A 17,430-nucleotide genomic window follows, 5' to 3' on the forward strand; every position below is an offset into this window, starting at 1 on the left:
ATGTGGAGGTGGTTTTCCTGTTAGCTATTACTTCAGCTCACAGAGTGTTGGAGCTTGGGGCTCTTTCATGCAGAGAACCATACCTTATTTTCCATGCCGATAGGGAGGTCCAACGCACCATTCCATCCTTTCAACCTAAAGTAGTATCAGGTTTTCACCTAAACCAAGAAATTGTAGTTCCAGTTTTTCAGGAGCCTTCTACTCCCTCTGGGGATAACCAAATTGATCCCCATAAACGGGTTAGCCTGCTTCCAAGCAGAACGTTATTACTAAATGGCTTATTTCAATAATTAAGTGTGCTTAGATTAGTGTGAACTGGCCTGTGCTCAGTCGCATTACTGGCCAATGCACTCGGTCAGTGGGAGCTTCGGAATGAGGTCTCGGAGGAACAGCTATGCCGGGTGGCCACTTGGTCTTCGGTGCACACATTTACCAAATTATACTAGTTCAATGTTTTTGATTTGGCCATAGTGCTTTACGGGCTGGGTGGTCAGAGCGGTCCCTCCCTTAAGGGTGCTGCTTTTGTAAGTTCCCATGGTAGCAGTGTCCCCCTGATTCGTTGGAAGAGAAAATAGGATTTTTTTTTATAAAATTGTTAAAATTTATTCGCGATAAATCCTTTTCTCTGATTCCATCGGGGATGGGGGGCTTCTGCGTTCCCTCTCTTCTGCTGTTTGGTCTTTGGTTGTTTTTCTCCACTTCCTTGAGGCTTTAGAATTACACTGAGGAGCTACAGGGGGGTTGCAGAGGGGAGGGGTCTGTCAGCATGTTTAGAATTAACAAGTTAACTAGTTAAGTGCCAACTCCCACACTCCCCACCTACAACCCCATGGTAGCAGTGTCCCCTAGATGGAATCAGAGAAACCCCAGCATTACCATGAAGCTTTTGTGTGGAAACATAATGGTACAGAGATGTCTTCAAGGACTTGAAAACTGTCAAAATAGACCTCAAAATGGATGGAGCAGGATATAAACAATCTTGCATTAAGGCTTGCAGCAGTCTGCAATAGACCGTAAGATTGGAAGAAGATATCGTGGCTGGACAATGCCCTAAACTGTATAGTAAAATCCACTTTTGGAGTGTTTTATGTATAAAAAAAAGTCAACGTGCTGGAACAGCCAAGTCAAAGCTCATTCATCTGTGAAATGAATTGCTGTTCACCAAAGGTCCCTTTCCAAACTGAAAATTTCAAGGTTGAGAAGAACCAAGCTGATAGAAACCCAAATAGACTCAGGTGTAATTGCAGCTAAAGATGTTTCTACCAAGGGCTAAAGAAGGGAGGGTGTATACCGATGTAATCCATTGTCTGTTTGTTTTGTATTTGCAAGTAATTAAGATGAAAACATTTTGTTACCATGATATAATAAAATTGTAATTGTAATGTGAAAAATGCCATACATTTTTGTAGCCACTGAATATCTGTTACCATCTCCTTGGTGAACACGCTGCAAATTATTTATTAAATATCTGGACATTTCCTTATATTTCAACCAGTTGTTTAAACTTTGCTAAATTGGTCACACAGATCAGCTCTGATTTATCTATATTGGATTTTTCCAAATTCTCATGAATGAGTGATTTCTTGGCTGCTGTTCTTGTTTTAGACATTGCCACTAAAACTCCCCAAAATGTTATTGTCCACCATAAACAACAGAATTTCTGAATTTGAATGATATGTCCAAAAAGCCCATCTTTGCTATTCTTTATTCACTAAAACAAAAATGTTGAAAGGTGAATTAGATTTGCTGCTGGATTTGGCTGTCTGATACAGCTAATTTTACTTAATCCAAGTCACACAACGCCAACAAAAATTGTGGGTTAGTTTGTGAAGCCAAACAATATAATGCAAGATGAGGCACACTTAGCTTGCTTTATACAGCTGGTGCACTTCAACTTATGTCTCATCCCCAGATAGTGATCTCTTCATTAGACAGGAGCCAGCCACAGTAAGTTAGTAAAAAGAAATTAGTTTGTAACTTATCTATCAGTCCCAGAATAGGACTTTCTTCAAAGACACCAAATGGTCATCCAGCAAACAATTTAGCTATACCGATTTACAGATGTATAGATAAGGAAGCAAAACAGTGGGTTTATAAGTAATCTTGTGATGCTCGGATTAGAAATACATTTTGTCTTTTTTTTTTTTTTTTTTTTTTTTTTTTTCTTTTTTAATGTGTGTGCTTAAACTGTGCTTTTGTCCTAAAATTGTGCACAGCTAGTACTACTGTACTGTGTACTAGTACTGCAAGTCCAAATGATATTGGCAGCATGAAGTGGTTGTGTTACCATACATGATTGCTGACTCTGGGCTAGATGGTTACCACATGCACTCATATTCATATTGGTTTCCAAACTGTCTTAAGTGGCCATTTGTTTTTGCTTACAAAATAGTAATTTAACTATTGGATTTCTCTTTAATTGATGCATGGGTGTCTTGCATGCATTTTTCTCAGAGTTACACTTTCATGTCAATGTAGGTTTTCTCTATATTCTGTAACAATTTATCACAGCTAGTTTATTCTTTCTGGAACACGCACTGAAATAAGGGCTATCTCCTGCACTTATACATGCAGATATTTCTGTCTTTTCCTAGGTATCAGAAGGCTTGTCATTTTTACATAGCAGCGTCAAGATGATCCATTCCAATCTCACAGCAGAAAATATCATTTTAAACAAAAGCGGAGCTTGGAAAATAATGGGTTTTGACTTTTGCAATCCATCAGTAAATCCAACAGAACAAGAGGTAATATTGACTGGGCATGTGACCAGCAGAACTAACAATTTAGTTGAATCAATTTGTGTTTGCTCTTTGTAAGATATTTAGCTATTGTTGTTTATTTATACAGCACCACCATATTACATGTCTGCCATCATGGGACAACGGAAGAGCTTTCTGACTGACGGGCTCCAACTCTGAACGTGCTTCAGAACTGGAACCAAATACTTCCAGACACTTACTTGTAGAGATAGATACTAATATACTAAACTTGCTCTTTAAAAATAAATCTAGTTCAGTTTTCTGATTGCTGTTTTCTTTTATGTAAGCACAGCTGAAAAGATGCCAAACTGAAGCTCCTAACTGAAAATTATTTTATTTTTTTACGCCAATTAAAATTGGGTAAATACGGTAAATCAGTCCCTAGAGCTATCTTTCAATTGAAGGCTATGGGGGAGAGTCGGTTCCCAACGTGGGGGTGCGCATCATTACCATTAGTATGGTAATTTTAACACTGATTTTTCTTTTTGTGGATCAGGGAGCTGCGAGCAAAAATCAGCATTGATATTGCCTTACTAACAGTAATAATGCATATCTATTACCATAGTAATGATGCGTGCCCACACAGGAAATTGAATCTCCCCCAATTATAGGTTGTTCAAAGGTGAATGTAAACTGCACATGCTTCTTTTTTTTTTGTCAAATTGATTTATTTTATTTGTTACATAGTTTTACAATAATAAAGGTCGCAAAATGCTTTCAAGACAAAAAAATGTATATTAATTCTCTCATAATACATCTTTGTCACTAAGGGACAGTAATGAGCTATATATGCAGCATTTCTAGTGCTGACCATGCATTCTGTGACATAGCAGCCGATATCTGACGATTGTCACAAGATGTGACCTGAACGAAATTGGTCTCTTCATTATTGTGTATGTTGGTAAATGTGTTTGGAACATGACTGCTATCTGCCTGGGCATTAAAATGCTCAGTGATGCTAGAAGTCATCCAGCCACTCATACTTAGTGACCAAAAACCCAGATTTACATGTCTGACCAAATTGGACAGTACTTGGCAGGATCATCCTGTGTGTGGCCTCCTTAAAAGTCAAAATATATCTTGTACTCTGAGTGTGGATGTCTTTAGGCCACAAGCAAGTAGTCTGTAGTATTATGAAGTACTGATTAAATATGTCCCTCTTTTTCTAGACAAAGTTCCGGTGTAAAGAATGGGATCCTAACTTACCTCCGCTATGTCTTCCCAACCCGGAGTACTTGGCACCTGAATACATATTGTCAGTAAGCTGTGACCCAGCCAGTGACATGTACTCGCTCGGTGTCATCATACATGCAGTTTATAACAAAGGGAAAACCATCTTTGAAGTCAACAAGCAAGACATTTACAAAAGCTTTAGCAGACAACTGGATCAGGTAAATCCTGTTCTTTGGTTGGTGTTAACAGGTTGCAGAGTTTTTTGTTTGTGTAGTGTTTGAATAGTACTATTGCTACAAAATGAAAGAGCTATTTACCTTCTGTACATCACAAAATGACTGAAAATAGATGGAAGGAGAACACCATCCTCAACCTTCTAAAGTACACCAATTCCTGTTCCATGGAAAGGGCACATTTTTCACTCCACTAAAGGACTCGATCTGTGTACTATGAGGTGCTGGGCATCAGCTCTTGTTCTTACTAGAGGTATATTTGCACATTCCAGTTACACTTCAACAGAGAAGCTTATTTTTTGGCTTTAAAAGCATCAAAGTGCCACATGTAATAAAAGCTGTCATTGTGTTTTCTCAATCTCCTATTTAGTTTATAAACTAGTATTTCGGGGGGAGTGGGGGGGTATTTCATGAAAGATGTGGCAGGACTTTGGAGTGTTCATGTGACATTTATACATTTGCCCAGTGCACTTTGACAGGATGCAGGGTTTTCTCGAGAGTGAGGAGTAGGTGTGCACGTTGCTGTGCGCAGGTGCACTGATAAAAAATGGATCCGTTCTGCTCTGCACATCCAGTGCATGTAGTGAAGGATTGTCTTAACATCTTTTCTGTTTTCAATTAGTGATTCCTGTGCTCTGCACAATGTAGGACGGATGCACCACAGTGGAATAGATCATGCGTATAAATACATATTAGAACAATAGAAAAGGTCACAAGGCGCCTCCTAGTGTAGTTCTATTAACTTGCAGCCTTATTTGAAAATTAAAAATTGCATACCACATATATGATTTTTAATGGTCCGTCTGTAAATTATGGTGATCCTCTACTTCACATATAAATCTCTGCTCCATAAATTCAGGCACAATGGGTAAAGGGAATAAAAAGAGAAAAAGGAAAAAAAAAAGAATAGGGCAATATTGTTTTTTTTATGCCCCCGTGCATAAATCACACATAAACAGTATCGTTTTGGTATAAAGACTTCTTTCACAGACGTATAACGAAATAACTGAAACTCCACCCAAAAAAAAAGTCTTCAAGTGACATTTGAGTGTCCACGGTTGATTTGGTATGACATTGGAGTGATCATTTGGAGTTTATTTTTCACTTGAAGACATTCATCGGTGTTTTGTGCTTATATTCATATATGTCTGTGAAAGAGAACTTTGTGGTGTAAACACAATTTTTCTGTGATTTGTGCACAATGTTTTTTGTTTATTGTTTAAATTTTTTTTTTGCACATTCCCCCCCCCCCCTTTTATTAGTTTTTAAATACGGCAGCTACCCTTATACAGAGGAGTGCGTTAAAAGCACGTTTTTTATTTTATCATTGAGGATGATTATCCATCAGTCTTGTTCACTAAGAATGATACATGCAAGATTATAACTGTGGTGTAAGCTAAAAGAATTGTAACGCCAGTTACTTTTCTTGTTATTTATAAATATATAGTAGTATAATTCTTAAATGTTGAACATGTTAAGTTTCCAAGTGTTACACTGTACCTGAACAATATTTCCATTTTTTAATAGTATTTATACTCTTTTGAACCACTTTTGTTATTAAGATAAAACTATAGTTATGACATAGTTATACACAAATCCTATTTGGTATAGTCAACCAAACACTTAGGGGCTCATGTATTTCTGTTTTTATTTGGGTAAAATATGATTTTTCTTACTGCTCATGCATTAAAAAAAGTATGTATAGGTCTGTATGCAGCTTTTGACGCATCTTACATGTATGATCCATTATAACTGGAGAGGTTGAACGGGAGAAGGATTGGCAGCTTAGAGTAGGCGGAGTACCGCAAGGTCATGATCACCTAATTGCGACTAAAGTAGACCTAGACGCAGATATACCTGTCAGGAGCCGTATCTCGTTTGCGGGTGAAGGAGTGCTTGAACAATGATGATTATGATCGGCAGCCGTAGGTAGTCACTTCTGATTGGCCGATTGCGAATTGATAACTCTAGCTCATAGTACTTGAATCATTAGTGTGGCTGCCATATAATTATTATTAATTTTATTATTATTAATCTTAATAGGGTGCCATATTGGGCCCGCAGCGTCCCCCTCTTGGCCATCTCGCACCCTGTGTCCCCCTCTTGGCCATCTCGCACCCTGTGTCCCCCTCTTGGCCATCTCGCACCCTGTGTCCCCCTCTTGGCCATCTCGCACCCTGTGTCCCCCTCTTGGCCATCTCGCACCCTGTGTCCCCCTCTTGGCCATCTCGCAATCTGTGTTGTCCCCCTCTTGGCCATCTCGCACCCTGTGTTGTCCCCCTCTTGGCCATCTCGCACCCTGTGTTGTCCCCCTCTTGGCCATCTCGCACCCTGTGTTGTCCCCCTCTTGGCCATCTCGCACCCTGTGTTGTCCCCCTCTTGGCCATCTCGCACCCTGTGTTGTCCCCCTCTTGGCCATCTCGCACCCTGTGTTGTCCCCCTCTTGGCCATCTCGCACCCTGTGTTGTCCCCCTCTTGGCCATCTCGCACCCTGTGTTGTCCCCCTCTTGGCCATCTCGCACCCTGTGTTGTCCCCCCTCTTGGCCATCTCGCACCCTGTGTTGTCCCCCCTCTTGGCCATCTCGCACCCTGTGTTGTCCCCCCTCTTGGCCATCTCGCACCCTGTGTTGTCCCCCCTCTTGGCCATCTCGCACCCTGTGTTGTCCCCCCTCTTGGCCATCTCGCACCCTGTGTTGTCCCCCCTCTTGGCCATCTCGCACCCTGTGTTGTCCCCCCTCTTGGCCATCTCGCACCCTGTGTTGTCCCCCCTCTTGGCCATCTCGCACCCTGTGTTGTCCCCCTCTTGGCCATCTCGCACCCTGTGTTGTCCCCCTCTTGGCCATCTCGCACCCTGTGTTGTCCCCCTCTTGGCCATCTCGCACCCTGTGTTGTCCCCCCTCTTGGCCATCTCGCACCCTGTGTTGTCCCCCCTCTTGGCCATCTCGCACCCTGTGTTGTCCCCCCTCTTGGCCATTTCGCACCCTGTGTTGTCCCCCCTCTTGGCCATCTCGCACCCTGTGTTGTCCCCCCTCTTGGCCATCTCGCACCCTGTGTTGTCCCCCCTCTTGGCCATCTCGCACCCTGTGTTGTCCCCCCTCTTGGCCATCTCGCACCCTGTGTTGTCCCCCCTCTTGGCCATCTCGCACCCTGTGTTGTCCCCCCTCTTGGCCATCTCGCACCCTGTGTTGTCCCCCCTCTTGGCCATCTCGCACCCTGTGTTGTCCCCCCTCTTGGCCATCTCGCACCCTGTGTTGTCCCCCCTCTTGGCCATCTCGCACCCTGTGTTGTCCCCCTCTTGGCCATCTCGCACCCTGTGTTGTCCCCCTCTTGGCCATCTCGCACCCTGTGTTGTCCCCCTCTTGGCCATCTCGCACCCTGTGTTGTCCCCCTCTTGGCCATCTCGCACCCTGTGTTGTCCCCCCTCTTGGCCATTTCGCACCCTGTGTTGTCCCCCCTCTTGGCCATCTCGCACCCTGTGTTGTCCCCCCTCTTGGCCATCTCGCACCCTGTGTTGTCCCCCCTCTTGGCCATCTCGCACCCTGTGTTGTCCCCCCTCTTGGCCATCTCGCACCCTGTGTTGTCCCCCCTCTTGGCCATCTCGCACCCTGTGTTGTCCCCCCTCTTGGCCATCTCGCACCCTGTGTTGTCCCCCCTCTTGGCCATCTCGCACCCTGTGTTGTCCCCCCTCTTGGCCATCTCGCAACCTGTGTTGTCCCCCCTCTTGGCCATCGCGCACCCTGTGTTGTCCCCCCTCTTGGCCATCGCGCACCCTGTGTTGTCCCCCCTCTTGGCCATCTCGCACCCTGTGTTGTCCCCCCTCTTGGCCATCTCGCACCCTGTGTTGTCCCCCCTCTTGGCCATCTCGCACCCTGTGTTGTCCCCCCTCTTGGCCATCTCGCACCCTGTGTTGTCCCCCCTCTTGGCCATCTCGCACCCTGTGTTGTCCCCCCTCTTGGCCATCTCGCACCCTGTGTTGTCCCCCCTCTTGGCCATCTCGCACCCTGTGTTGTCCCCCCTCTTGGCCATCTCGCACCCTGTGTTGTCCCCCCTCTTGGCCATCTCGCACCCTGTGTTGTCCCCCCTCTTGGCCATCTCGCACCCTGTGTTGTCCCCCCTCTTGGCCATCTCGCACCCTGTGTTGTCCCCCCTCTTGGCCATCTCGCACCCTGTGTTGTCCCCCCTCATGGCCATCTCGCACCCTGTGTTGTCCCCCCTCTTGGCCATCTCGCACCCTGTGTTGTCCCCCCTCTTGGCCATCTCGCACCCTGTGTTGTCCCCCCTCTTGGCCATCTCGCACCCTGTGTTGTCCCCCCTCTTGGCCATCTCGCACCCTGTGTTGTCCCCCCTCTTGGCCATCGCGCACCCTGTGTTGTCCCCCCTCTTGGCCATCGCGCACCCTGTGTTGTCCCCCCTCTTGGCCATCGCGCACCCTGTGTTGTCCCCCCTCTTGGCCATCGCGCACCCTGTGTTGTCCCCCCTCTTGGCCATCGCGCACCTGTGTTGTCCCCCCTCTTGGCCATCGCGCACCCTGTGTTGTCCCCCCTCTTGGCCATCGCGCACCCTGTGTTGTCCCCCCTCTTGGCCATCGCGCACCCTGTGTTGTCCCCCCTCTTGGCCACCTCGCACCCTGTGTTGTCCCCCTCTTGGCCATCTCGCACCCTGTGTTGTCCCCCTCTTGGCCATCTCGCACCCTGTGTTGTCCCCCTCTTGGCCATCTCGCACCCTGTGTTGTCCCCCTCTTGGCCATCTCGCACCCTGTGTTGTCCCCCTCTTGGCCATCTCGCACCCTGTGTTGTCCCCCTCTTGGCCATCTCGCACCCTGTGTTGTCCCCCTCTTGGCCATCTCGCACCCTGTGTTGTCCCCCTCTTGGCCATCTCGCACCCTGTGTTGTCCCCCTCTTGGCCATCTCGCACCCTGTGTTGTCCCCCTCTTGGCCATCTCGCACCCTGTGTTGTCCCCCTCTTGGCCATCTCGCACCCTGTGTTGTCCCCCTCTTGGCCATCTCGCACCCTGTGTTGTCCCCCTCTTGGCCATCTCGCACCCTGTGTTGTCCCCCTTCTTGGCCATCTCGCACCCTGTGTTGTCCCCCCTCTTGGCCATCTCGCACCCTGTGTTGTCCCCCCTCTTGGCCATCTCGCACCCTGTGTTGTCCCCACTCTTGGCCATCTCGCACCCTGTGTTGTCCCCACTCTTGGCCATCTCGCACCCTGTGTTGTCCCCCCTCTTGGTCATCTCGCACCTTGTGTTGTCCCCCCTCTTGGCCATCGCGCACCCTGTGTTGTCCCCCCTCTTGGCCATCGCGCACCCTGTGTTGTCCCCCCTCTTGGCCATCGCGCACCCTGTGTTGTCCCCCCTCTTGGCCATCGCGCACCCTGTGTTGTCCCCCCTCTTGGCCATCGCGCACCCTGTGTTGTCCCCCCTCTTGGCCATCGCGCACCCTGTGTTGTCCCCCCTCTTGGCCATCGCGCACCCTGTGTTGTCCCCCCTCTTGGCCATCGCGCACCCTGTGTTGTCCCCCCTCTTGGCCATCGCGCACCCTGTGTTGTCCCCCCTCTTGGCCATCGCGCACCCTGTGTTGTCCCCCCTCTTGGCCATCGCGCACCCTGTGTTGTCCCCCCTCTTGGCCATCGCGCACCCTGTGTGGTTCCCCCCTCTTGGCCATCGCGCACCCTGTGTGGTTCCCCCCTCTTGGCCATCGCGCACCCTGTGTTGTCCCCCCTCTTGGCCATCGCGCACCCTGTGTTGTCCCCCCTCTTGGCCATCGCGCACCCTGTGTTGTCCCCCCTCTTGGCCATCGCGCACCCTGTGTTGTCCCCCCTCTTGGCCATCGCGCACCCTGTGTTGTCCCCCCTCTTGGCCGTCTCTCTCCACCTCCTGTTCTTTTACTTACCTTTCTTCATGTTCCGCTGTCTTCTGTCCTCTCTGCTGCCGCTCCTCACTGACGCTGTCGGACGTGATGACGTCAAGCCCGGCAGTCAGTGAGGAGGAACCGGCGCTGGATGGGTAATTTTTTTATTTTTTTTGTTTCCTTCTCTTTTTGGAGGACGATCGCGGCACCCCTGTGACAGCGCCGCGGCACCCCACGGAGTCGCGGCGCACACTTTGGGAACCACTGCTCTACACTATTGTGGAGCATGAGTATACACCCCTGTTACTTCTGATGCACATCTAGAGCATTTACTATTGATGAACAGCTGGACTTCTCTTAACATGCGTCTCACTGAACATATGAATGTAAATATGCTTTTTCATGTGTGCATCTTATCCTTTTGTATGGCTGGGTGGCAAATTCATCCAACTCTACATGACCCCCCTAGCGTGTAGTGTATGATTTCTGTTTCTTCACCATTGTGTCTTTTTTTTTCTATGCAGCTAAGTCGCTTAAACCCAAATATCCTTGTAAACATCCCAGAAGATGTTTGTGAACATTTGAAACTTCTCCTGAATGTAACTCCAGCAGTAAGACCAGACGCAGATCAGATGACAAAGGTAGGTTTACGTAGACAAGAAACTATAATATTATCAGAAAATGCATGCCCACATTGCATAATAATAGTACTATTTTACAGCCATGTGTTGATATGATTTTTTGAAATAATTGTTTACCATATTGATTTAGAATGTTTTACAGTAAAAGGGAAGGGAAACAGAAAAAAAGAAAAGGGGAGGAGGGGGGTAAATAGTGTGAGGCAAACATAACAGCTCACAATATCAAATTCAGATAAGTAATAGGTGAACAGTCCATGGAATACAGAAATGCCATACATGAAACTGTATCACAGAAATACATTTCGGTGCCTTGAGACAAGGCTAGGGGGCCAGGATGAGATAGGTCAATAGTGTTTGAAGAGCTCAAAAGCATAGAGCCTTCACACTTTGTAACAAACTCATGCCAGGTCATCCATATAACCAGAAGGGAAGAGGCAGCCTTGGAATAAGGGACACCAGTTGTCTCCATTTCAAAACTAAATTGTTTCTTGATGAGACTTTTGTATATGGTGGGAAGAGAGTGTTTTTTCCAATGCTGGGCAGTTGTCGCTCTTGCTGCTATAAGGTCCCCAGATTTATTTTTTATGCCGTGGGAGCTGTTCCGGGGAGAGATGGAGAAGGGCTAGAAAGGTATATGGAATATAGATAGGAATTAAAGCCCTCTTTCCAGGCATAGTTAAAGCGCCATTTAAGGCGGGCCAAGGAGTCCAATTGGATATTAATGGAGAGGGCTTCAGTTTTGGCCAAAAATGTGCAAAGAGAGAACAAGAAAAAGCAACTGCTGGGAAGAGGAAAGGAAACAGGAGAACAGGTGGGAAAGGAAGAACTGGAAAAAACCCAGAAGTTTTGTTGGAGTATTTGCCAAATGGACATAAATCTGCAAAATGAGTAACATTCGGGGGTATGAGGGAACCCGAATAGCAACCCCCACCCATGACCAGTGAACCAAGTCTAATAGGATAAGGCAACCTGCAAAGAGCAAGGCGGTCCAAGACATCTAAAGTCAGGTAAGTAAACTGCAAATTAAAAAATGAAATAGGATGACAGGCATATAAGGGAGAATGGCAAAAATATGTTAACTATGGCATAAATGTATACAAATAGGGGGGGGGGGGAATTAGTGCTGCGTTAAATCTATTACCGTTATTGCAGTAAATTTAACCCGGCTTTCTGCTCGTTGCTCAGGGAGCTGCGAGCAAAAAGCCGGTGTTTAATCTATCATATTAACCGTATTTAAGCGCACTATTACCATAATAACGGTAATAGTGCACAGAAAATAACGCGGCCAATTGAATTCCCCCCATAGAGACACTTAGTGAAGGACATGTACGTGAACAGAATTATAGACAAAAAAGAAAAACTGCCTAGGGGAAAGGAAGTTTCCCTCTGGGCAGGTAGAGCAATCTGGCAACAGAGACTGCAATACGCACTCTGAAACAAGCCCAGGCTCCAACCTGTCCGACCCACACCATATATATCAGTAACGGAACAAACCATACCTGAAATTCAGTTAGACAACTGCACAATTTGAGTCCATGGCGCTACATGCAGAAGCCTCAGAAATAGCATAAACGGGCTGAGACCGAGGTTCGAAGAAGTCAGGGGCAGAAGCGATTTCCCAACCTTTCAGAAGTTGTACGCGTCATCAGGAGTAGCGGCAATAAATTGTTAGTTTGGTACGATGAGTTTTACAGAAAATCCCCAGTGGTAAAGAATGTCGTTCTCTCACAATGCAGTGGTAACCGCTCAAAATTACCTCCTCTTGAGGATAGTGGCTGCGGAGAAATCAGGAAAACAATTGCAGATCAGAGAGAACTTTAACATTTTCAGCCGTTCTAGTTGCCCTCAGGAGCTGCTCCTTAACATTAAAGAAGTGCATCCGAAGTAACATTTCTCTGGGGGGGGATGCCATATAGGCCTGTGGTTTGGGCAGCCTATGGACTAGTTTACGGAAGAGGGTCGTAACATATGAGAGACGGTCCGCTTTAACAACTGATTAATGGAATACCTCTGATTTTAACGTTACTCCTACGAGACCTGTCTTTCATATCCGCCAGCTTATCCCTGAAAGAGTCGATCTCTTGGCAGAGGATGTCGTGGGCATCCATTAATCATTGTGAGGCCACCAACTTGCCCATTTTTTGGTCAAGATGGTTAATGCGGTTCCCTATTTCTTCTATTTCCCCTCTGAGTTCCCGTATGGACGCTCTCATGGTGGCAGTGAGCTTGGAGTTCAAATTGGAAAGCATGATTTGCACAGTACCAACAGTAAAGGGAGCATTGGGTGCGAGAGGGGCAGGAACAACAGGGGGATCCACAGTTCCAGCGATCAAGGGGTATCTGTGTTTGTAAGAGGTGGGATCTCTGGCGGTGACAAAGTCTTCTCAATGCATGCCGTCAATTGTTTAAAGTAGTTCATCATTGTAAAGGGTTTGATGTGTTTGACCTTTTTCGGGCCCATTGTCTACAGAAAAAGACAAAATTTGAAATGAGAGTGTATTGCACAGGTAGGGTGCAAGACTGACCCAGGGAGACAGGTCAGATCAGGTAATAAATGGACATGGAGGCCGCTAGTGATGGATCAGAATCCAGACATAATCATGCAGAGATAGGTCCCAGTGCGGGACCAATGGAGAGTCTCACTGGCACATACAGAGATATCCAGGCACAGCTCTCAGGGTAGTCTGATATATTAAAATTCATTCACCCACAATGCCATGGGGAGCCAGCTGAGCAATAGGAAAAGTAGAGGAGCCCACGCTGCTATAGTAGACAGAAGCGTCGGCCACTAGCTCAGACCGGGCAATGGCATGCCTTCAGGATATCCTGGCCAGTGGTGTCTGTTGTGCCCTGGAGAGAAGTCAGTGCTGCAGGGAGAGTCTGGGGAGTTCAGCTGGCCTGCACCGGAAGTTTCCTACTACAGACTGGGGATGCGAGATGGAAGTAGGCCCGGGCACGTTGTGGCGGCCCAAATAGCAGAACTGGCAGGCTGTCCGCCCTACAGCGAGGTCAAGCAGACGGGACGGTGGACTGCAGGGAAGTAGCTTCAAGAGCAGCTTTCTTCACCGGAAAGCGAATCGCCGGCAGCACCCCGTCCAGGGCAATGTGAACATCTGGGCGGCAGAGATGGGGACGACCACTCCACGAAGGTAGGCCCTGACAAGGAAAGCGGACATGGCGGGATTCCCACTGCGTCCTGCCGAGTCTTGGGTGGTGCCACACTGTGAACGAGGCTCCCGGCCACACTAAGGATCAGTCAGGGTAGTGTGAGGAGGAGGAAACTGGCAGAATTAGAAGTTGAGGCCCGGAGCTCATGCAGCGTGCGTCTTGCGACTATGGCGTTCAGGCCACGTGCCCATAATGATTACGTTTTTAATATGGAAGCAATTAAATGTTTTAGGCTTTAGCAACATCCAGAAGTCTTCACTAACACTAACGTTTAACACAAGGCCAGAGGGTATTCAGCCTATGTTTACAATGAATGTCTTTGCATGCCACAATATATATTATGTCAGAATTAAACTCCTGCTTTGTCTTGGCTTTGACAGATACCATTTTTTGATGATGTTGGAGCTGTGACACTGCAGTATTTTGATTCCCTTTTTCAACGAGACAATCTTCAGAAGTCACAGTTTTTCAAGGGGTTACCGAAAGTTCTTCCAAAACTGCCAAAGGTTTGTATAGAATGAGACAATATATGATAAAAGTGATAATCATTCCATTTAACAACATCACAACTGTTATATAAAAGGTAACATATTTTTTTATTAGAATATTTACCATGTATGCAACTTGTATTATGTGCTGATCTGACTGGTACAAGGATATGTTTTTGCAGATAATGTTATTAAATATTACTAATTTATGAATTCAAAAGATGTCCATTTGTACCAACGGTTTATCGGTAAATAACCCACCACCTCAACTTCTAGAAGAATAGTAGGCATCTTCCAATATGCTCATTATCCTACCATAGCTGGCAAGAAAACATCTTTAGTGTTGAGAACGCTAATTGGGATGGTCTAAAACTCATTTCTAAGAACAGCTGTCTGTGACAGATTTAACAGAAGCAGGAATTCTCTCCATTAACCGTCTGGTATAATTGAAACTAAACAATCAACATTGTCTCTTGACTATAGAGAGGTTCTAGGGTTCATCTTGTCAGCCACATTGAATACCTTAGATGAAGATATTTGGAAAAGCCTTTATAAGGAGTGTTGAAATTTTCCTTAATTTTTTTTTTTCATGGTTTCTTGCCACAATTTTAACCTCCTTATTGATGATCGGATGAAAGTGAGGGATTGTTTCCAGTGGAAAATAATGGGTTTGGGTTACAATGGATTAATAACACTTGACCACTAAAATTGTCTAATAAGTGAATAGTTTATTTTGTGAAGAATATAGTAGAAAAGTAAGTAAAATACAAAAAGAAAGTGAAATTAGTACAAGGAGTAAATAAGTGTTACTTATTTGCTGAAAATAGATTGTCCCAGTAAATATGTTTAATCACAGATTATTTTAGGACCCTGTCTTTCTCCGTGCCTCTGGCGACACGTTATCGCTAAAGCTAGGATGAACAAACTGGTAACAGAGTACTTATCATCCCTGTAGTGATCCAAGCTGGGGCGAGGTTATGTCGCAGTTACCTTGCTCTTATTGACCAGGACCTTAAAATCCTTTCCATATAAGATATAAACATGATTTTCGGACTCTCTATTGGTTTAATACTGATAAGAAGTTTGAGCATGTGCAGTAGGCCCAAAGACAATGCCCTAGCTGAGATGTCTGTGGAGATGTTTCTAGAAAGGCCTTGATTATATAAGCATTGCGAAATCACTGCTTATATAAATGAATTCAGGCTGTTACTTGGTACAGTGGAGAAACGAAAAATGCATTCTTTGCACCTGCGTTGTAAGTCCTGAGACAACGCCTTGGCAAGATATGTTGGCATTGCCTCGGCTCTGCCTTGTTTACTAAAGCATTTAAAATAATACACACATAAAAGTATAAACGTCAAAAATGGGGTTTCAGCAGTCATTTTGTGTGACCAATTACAGGGATTAAGCCATAAAGTGGTGTACGGGCACCACACATTATCCCTGCATGGTAACTATCATTATGCCTTTCCCAATGGTCAGCCATCTTGGTACTGTAATTTTGGTGTTGCAGGTTGATATATTTCGCCATTTCGAGGATAATACCAGCAATTTTAAAACTGACTGACTATTTTTGAAGCCCTCTTGATTCAGGACTTTTTCTATGTGCAAAAGATGAATATAGTAGTAATCATTCAAAATCAAAGAAACTACTTCACTATTAAATAATCTTAATTTTATTTTCAGCGTGTTGTTGTACAGCGCATTTTGCCGCAACTGACTTCAGAGTTTGTGAACCCAGATATGGTGCCATTTGTGCTGCCCAATGTCCTGTTGGTGGCAGAGGAGTGCACAAAGGAGGAGTATACAAAGCTTATCCTGCCAGATCTGGGGCCTGTATTCCGGCAGCAGGAACCTATTCAGGTTGGTTTGTTAATTCTTCGTGGACTTGTTTTTACAGAAACTGATTAATTAGACAGGAGGGAAGTCACCTATAAACATAGAGGATCCAGATCCTCAGGGGTATGAATGGAGTTCTTATGGGAAACTTAGATATTTATAATGTGCCAGGGGCATTCTTTATTACAAGATCACCACATGTAGTATCTGTTAACTTGACATATAATACGTTCATTGTTTAAAAGAGGAGAAAGAAAACCGTACTGACAAGGGCACTCTTTTGAACAGATAATTGTAAGAATATTTGGTGTATAAGTAAAATGAACAACCTTTATTAGTATATTAAAAAAACTTAGCGAAATATAAAATATGAAAATTGATATGAGTGCATATAACCAAAGTTGAGCAGTTAAAAGGTAGATAACTACCTCTCCGGCCTGTGTACGTTCATCACAGTTGTTGGGCATTTTTGTAAATGGATCTGTCTGCCAGATTTAGTTTTTTGTACCTGTATGCCTTTCCCTTGGTCTCTAGGTGAACCTTCCTGTCCTGCAGGCAGCTGTACATTTTTCATCTGCCTTATGAAAACAACGTATTGGGGCACATTCAATTCTTGGCGTTCTAGCCAAAATTCACGTGGCGCGTGCACTATTGCCATCATTACGGTAATAGTGCACGTAAATACCGTTATTACGGTACATTTCTCGCTGGATTTCAGCTCGCGGCTCAGGGAGCCGCAAGCTGAAATCCAGCTTACTATTACCGTAATAACGGTAATAGTTTTAACGCCGCGGCATATTCAACAATTGAATATGCCCCATTGTCTGCATTACTATGCAATACCTGTTTTTCCAGATTCTAGCAACAATGTTTCAACAAGGTTTAAAAACAAAACACTGTCTGCTACTGCCTAAGGTGCATTATAGCAATAGCGAAGGATGTGGACTGTTTAAGGCCAGATTAGTATTTTTCAAACTCAGTTGATAAAGGTAGGCTGAATTTCCAGAACACAAGTAGCTATGTTGAAAACAAATTTAATATATGCTTTATTTCCACAGAAGACAGCAGGGGAAAAATGGTAACAATTATTTACTAATCGTGTTCTTACCAGTTTTGGTATATAATTAAAATTGTGTTCATTTTAATATGACCCTAGACCAGGGGTGGGCAAACCTGTCCTCAAGGGCCATATCCAGTTCATGTTTTTAGGATTTCTGTCTGTAGAAACAGGTGGGATAATTACTGACCCAGCCAAATAGATTAACTCAGCTGTACATGAT

The 17,430-nt window shown here is 45.3% G+C and overlaps 1 protein-coding gene across 2 annotated transcripts in view; it reads left to right on the forward strand.

Moving 5' to 3' along the window:
- Positions 1 to 17,430, forward strand: part of SCYL2 (SCY1 like pseudokinase 2) — an 85,644-nt gene that overhangs the window by 38,370 nt on the left and 29,844 nt on the right. For both annotated transcript variants that reach the window (XM_075209241.1, XM_075209242.1), the window contains 5 exons: positions 2,595 to 2,744; positions 3,929 to 4,150; positions 10,539 to 10,655; positions 14,204 to 14,329; positions 15,998 to 16,174. In XM_075209241.1, coding sequence (XP_075065342.1) covers positions 2,595 to 2,744; positions 3,929 to 4,150; positions 10,539 to 10,655; positions 14,204 to 14,329; positions 15,998 to 16,174 — 792 coding nt within the window. The remainder of the gene's footprint in view (positions 1 to 2,594; positions 2,745 to 3,928; positions 4,151 to 10,538; positions 10,656 to 14,203; positions 14,330 to 15,997; positions 16,175 to 17,430) is intronic.

Source organism: Mixophyes fleayi, chromosome 4 (genome assembly GCF_038048845.1).
Source record: "Mixophyes fleayi isolate aMixFle1 chromosome 4, aMixFle1.hap1, whole genome shotgun sequence".
Classification (NCBI taxonomy): Eukaryota; Metazoa; Chordata; class Amphibia; order Anura; family Limnodynastidae; genus Mixophyes; species Mixophyes fleayi.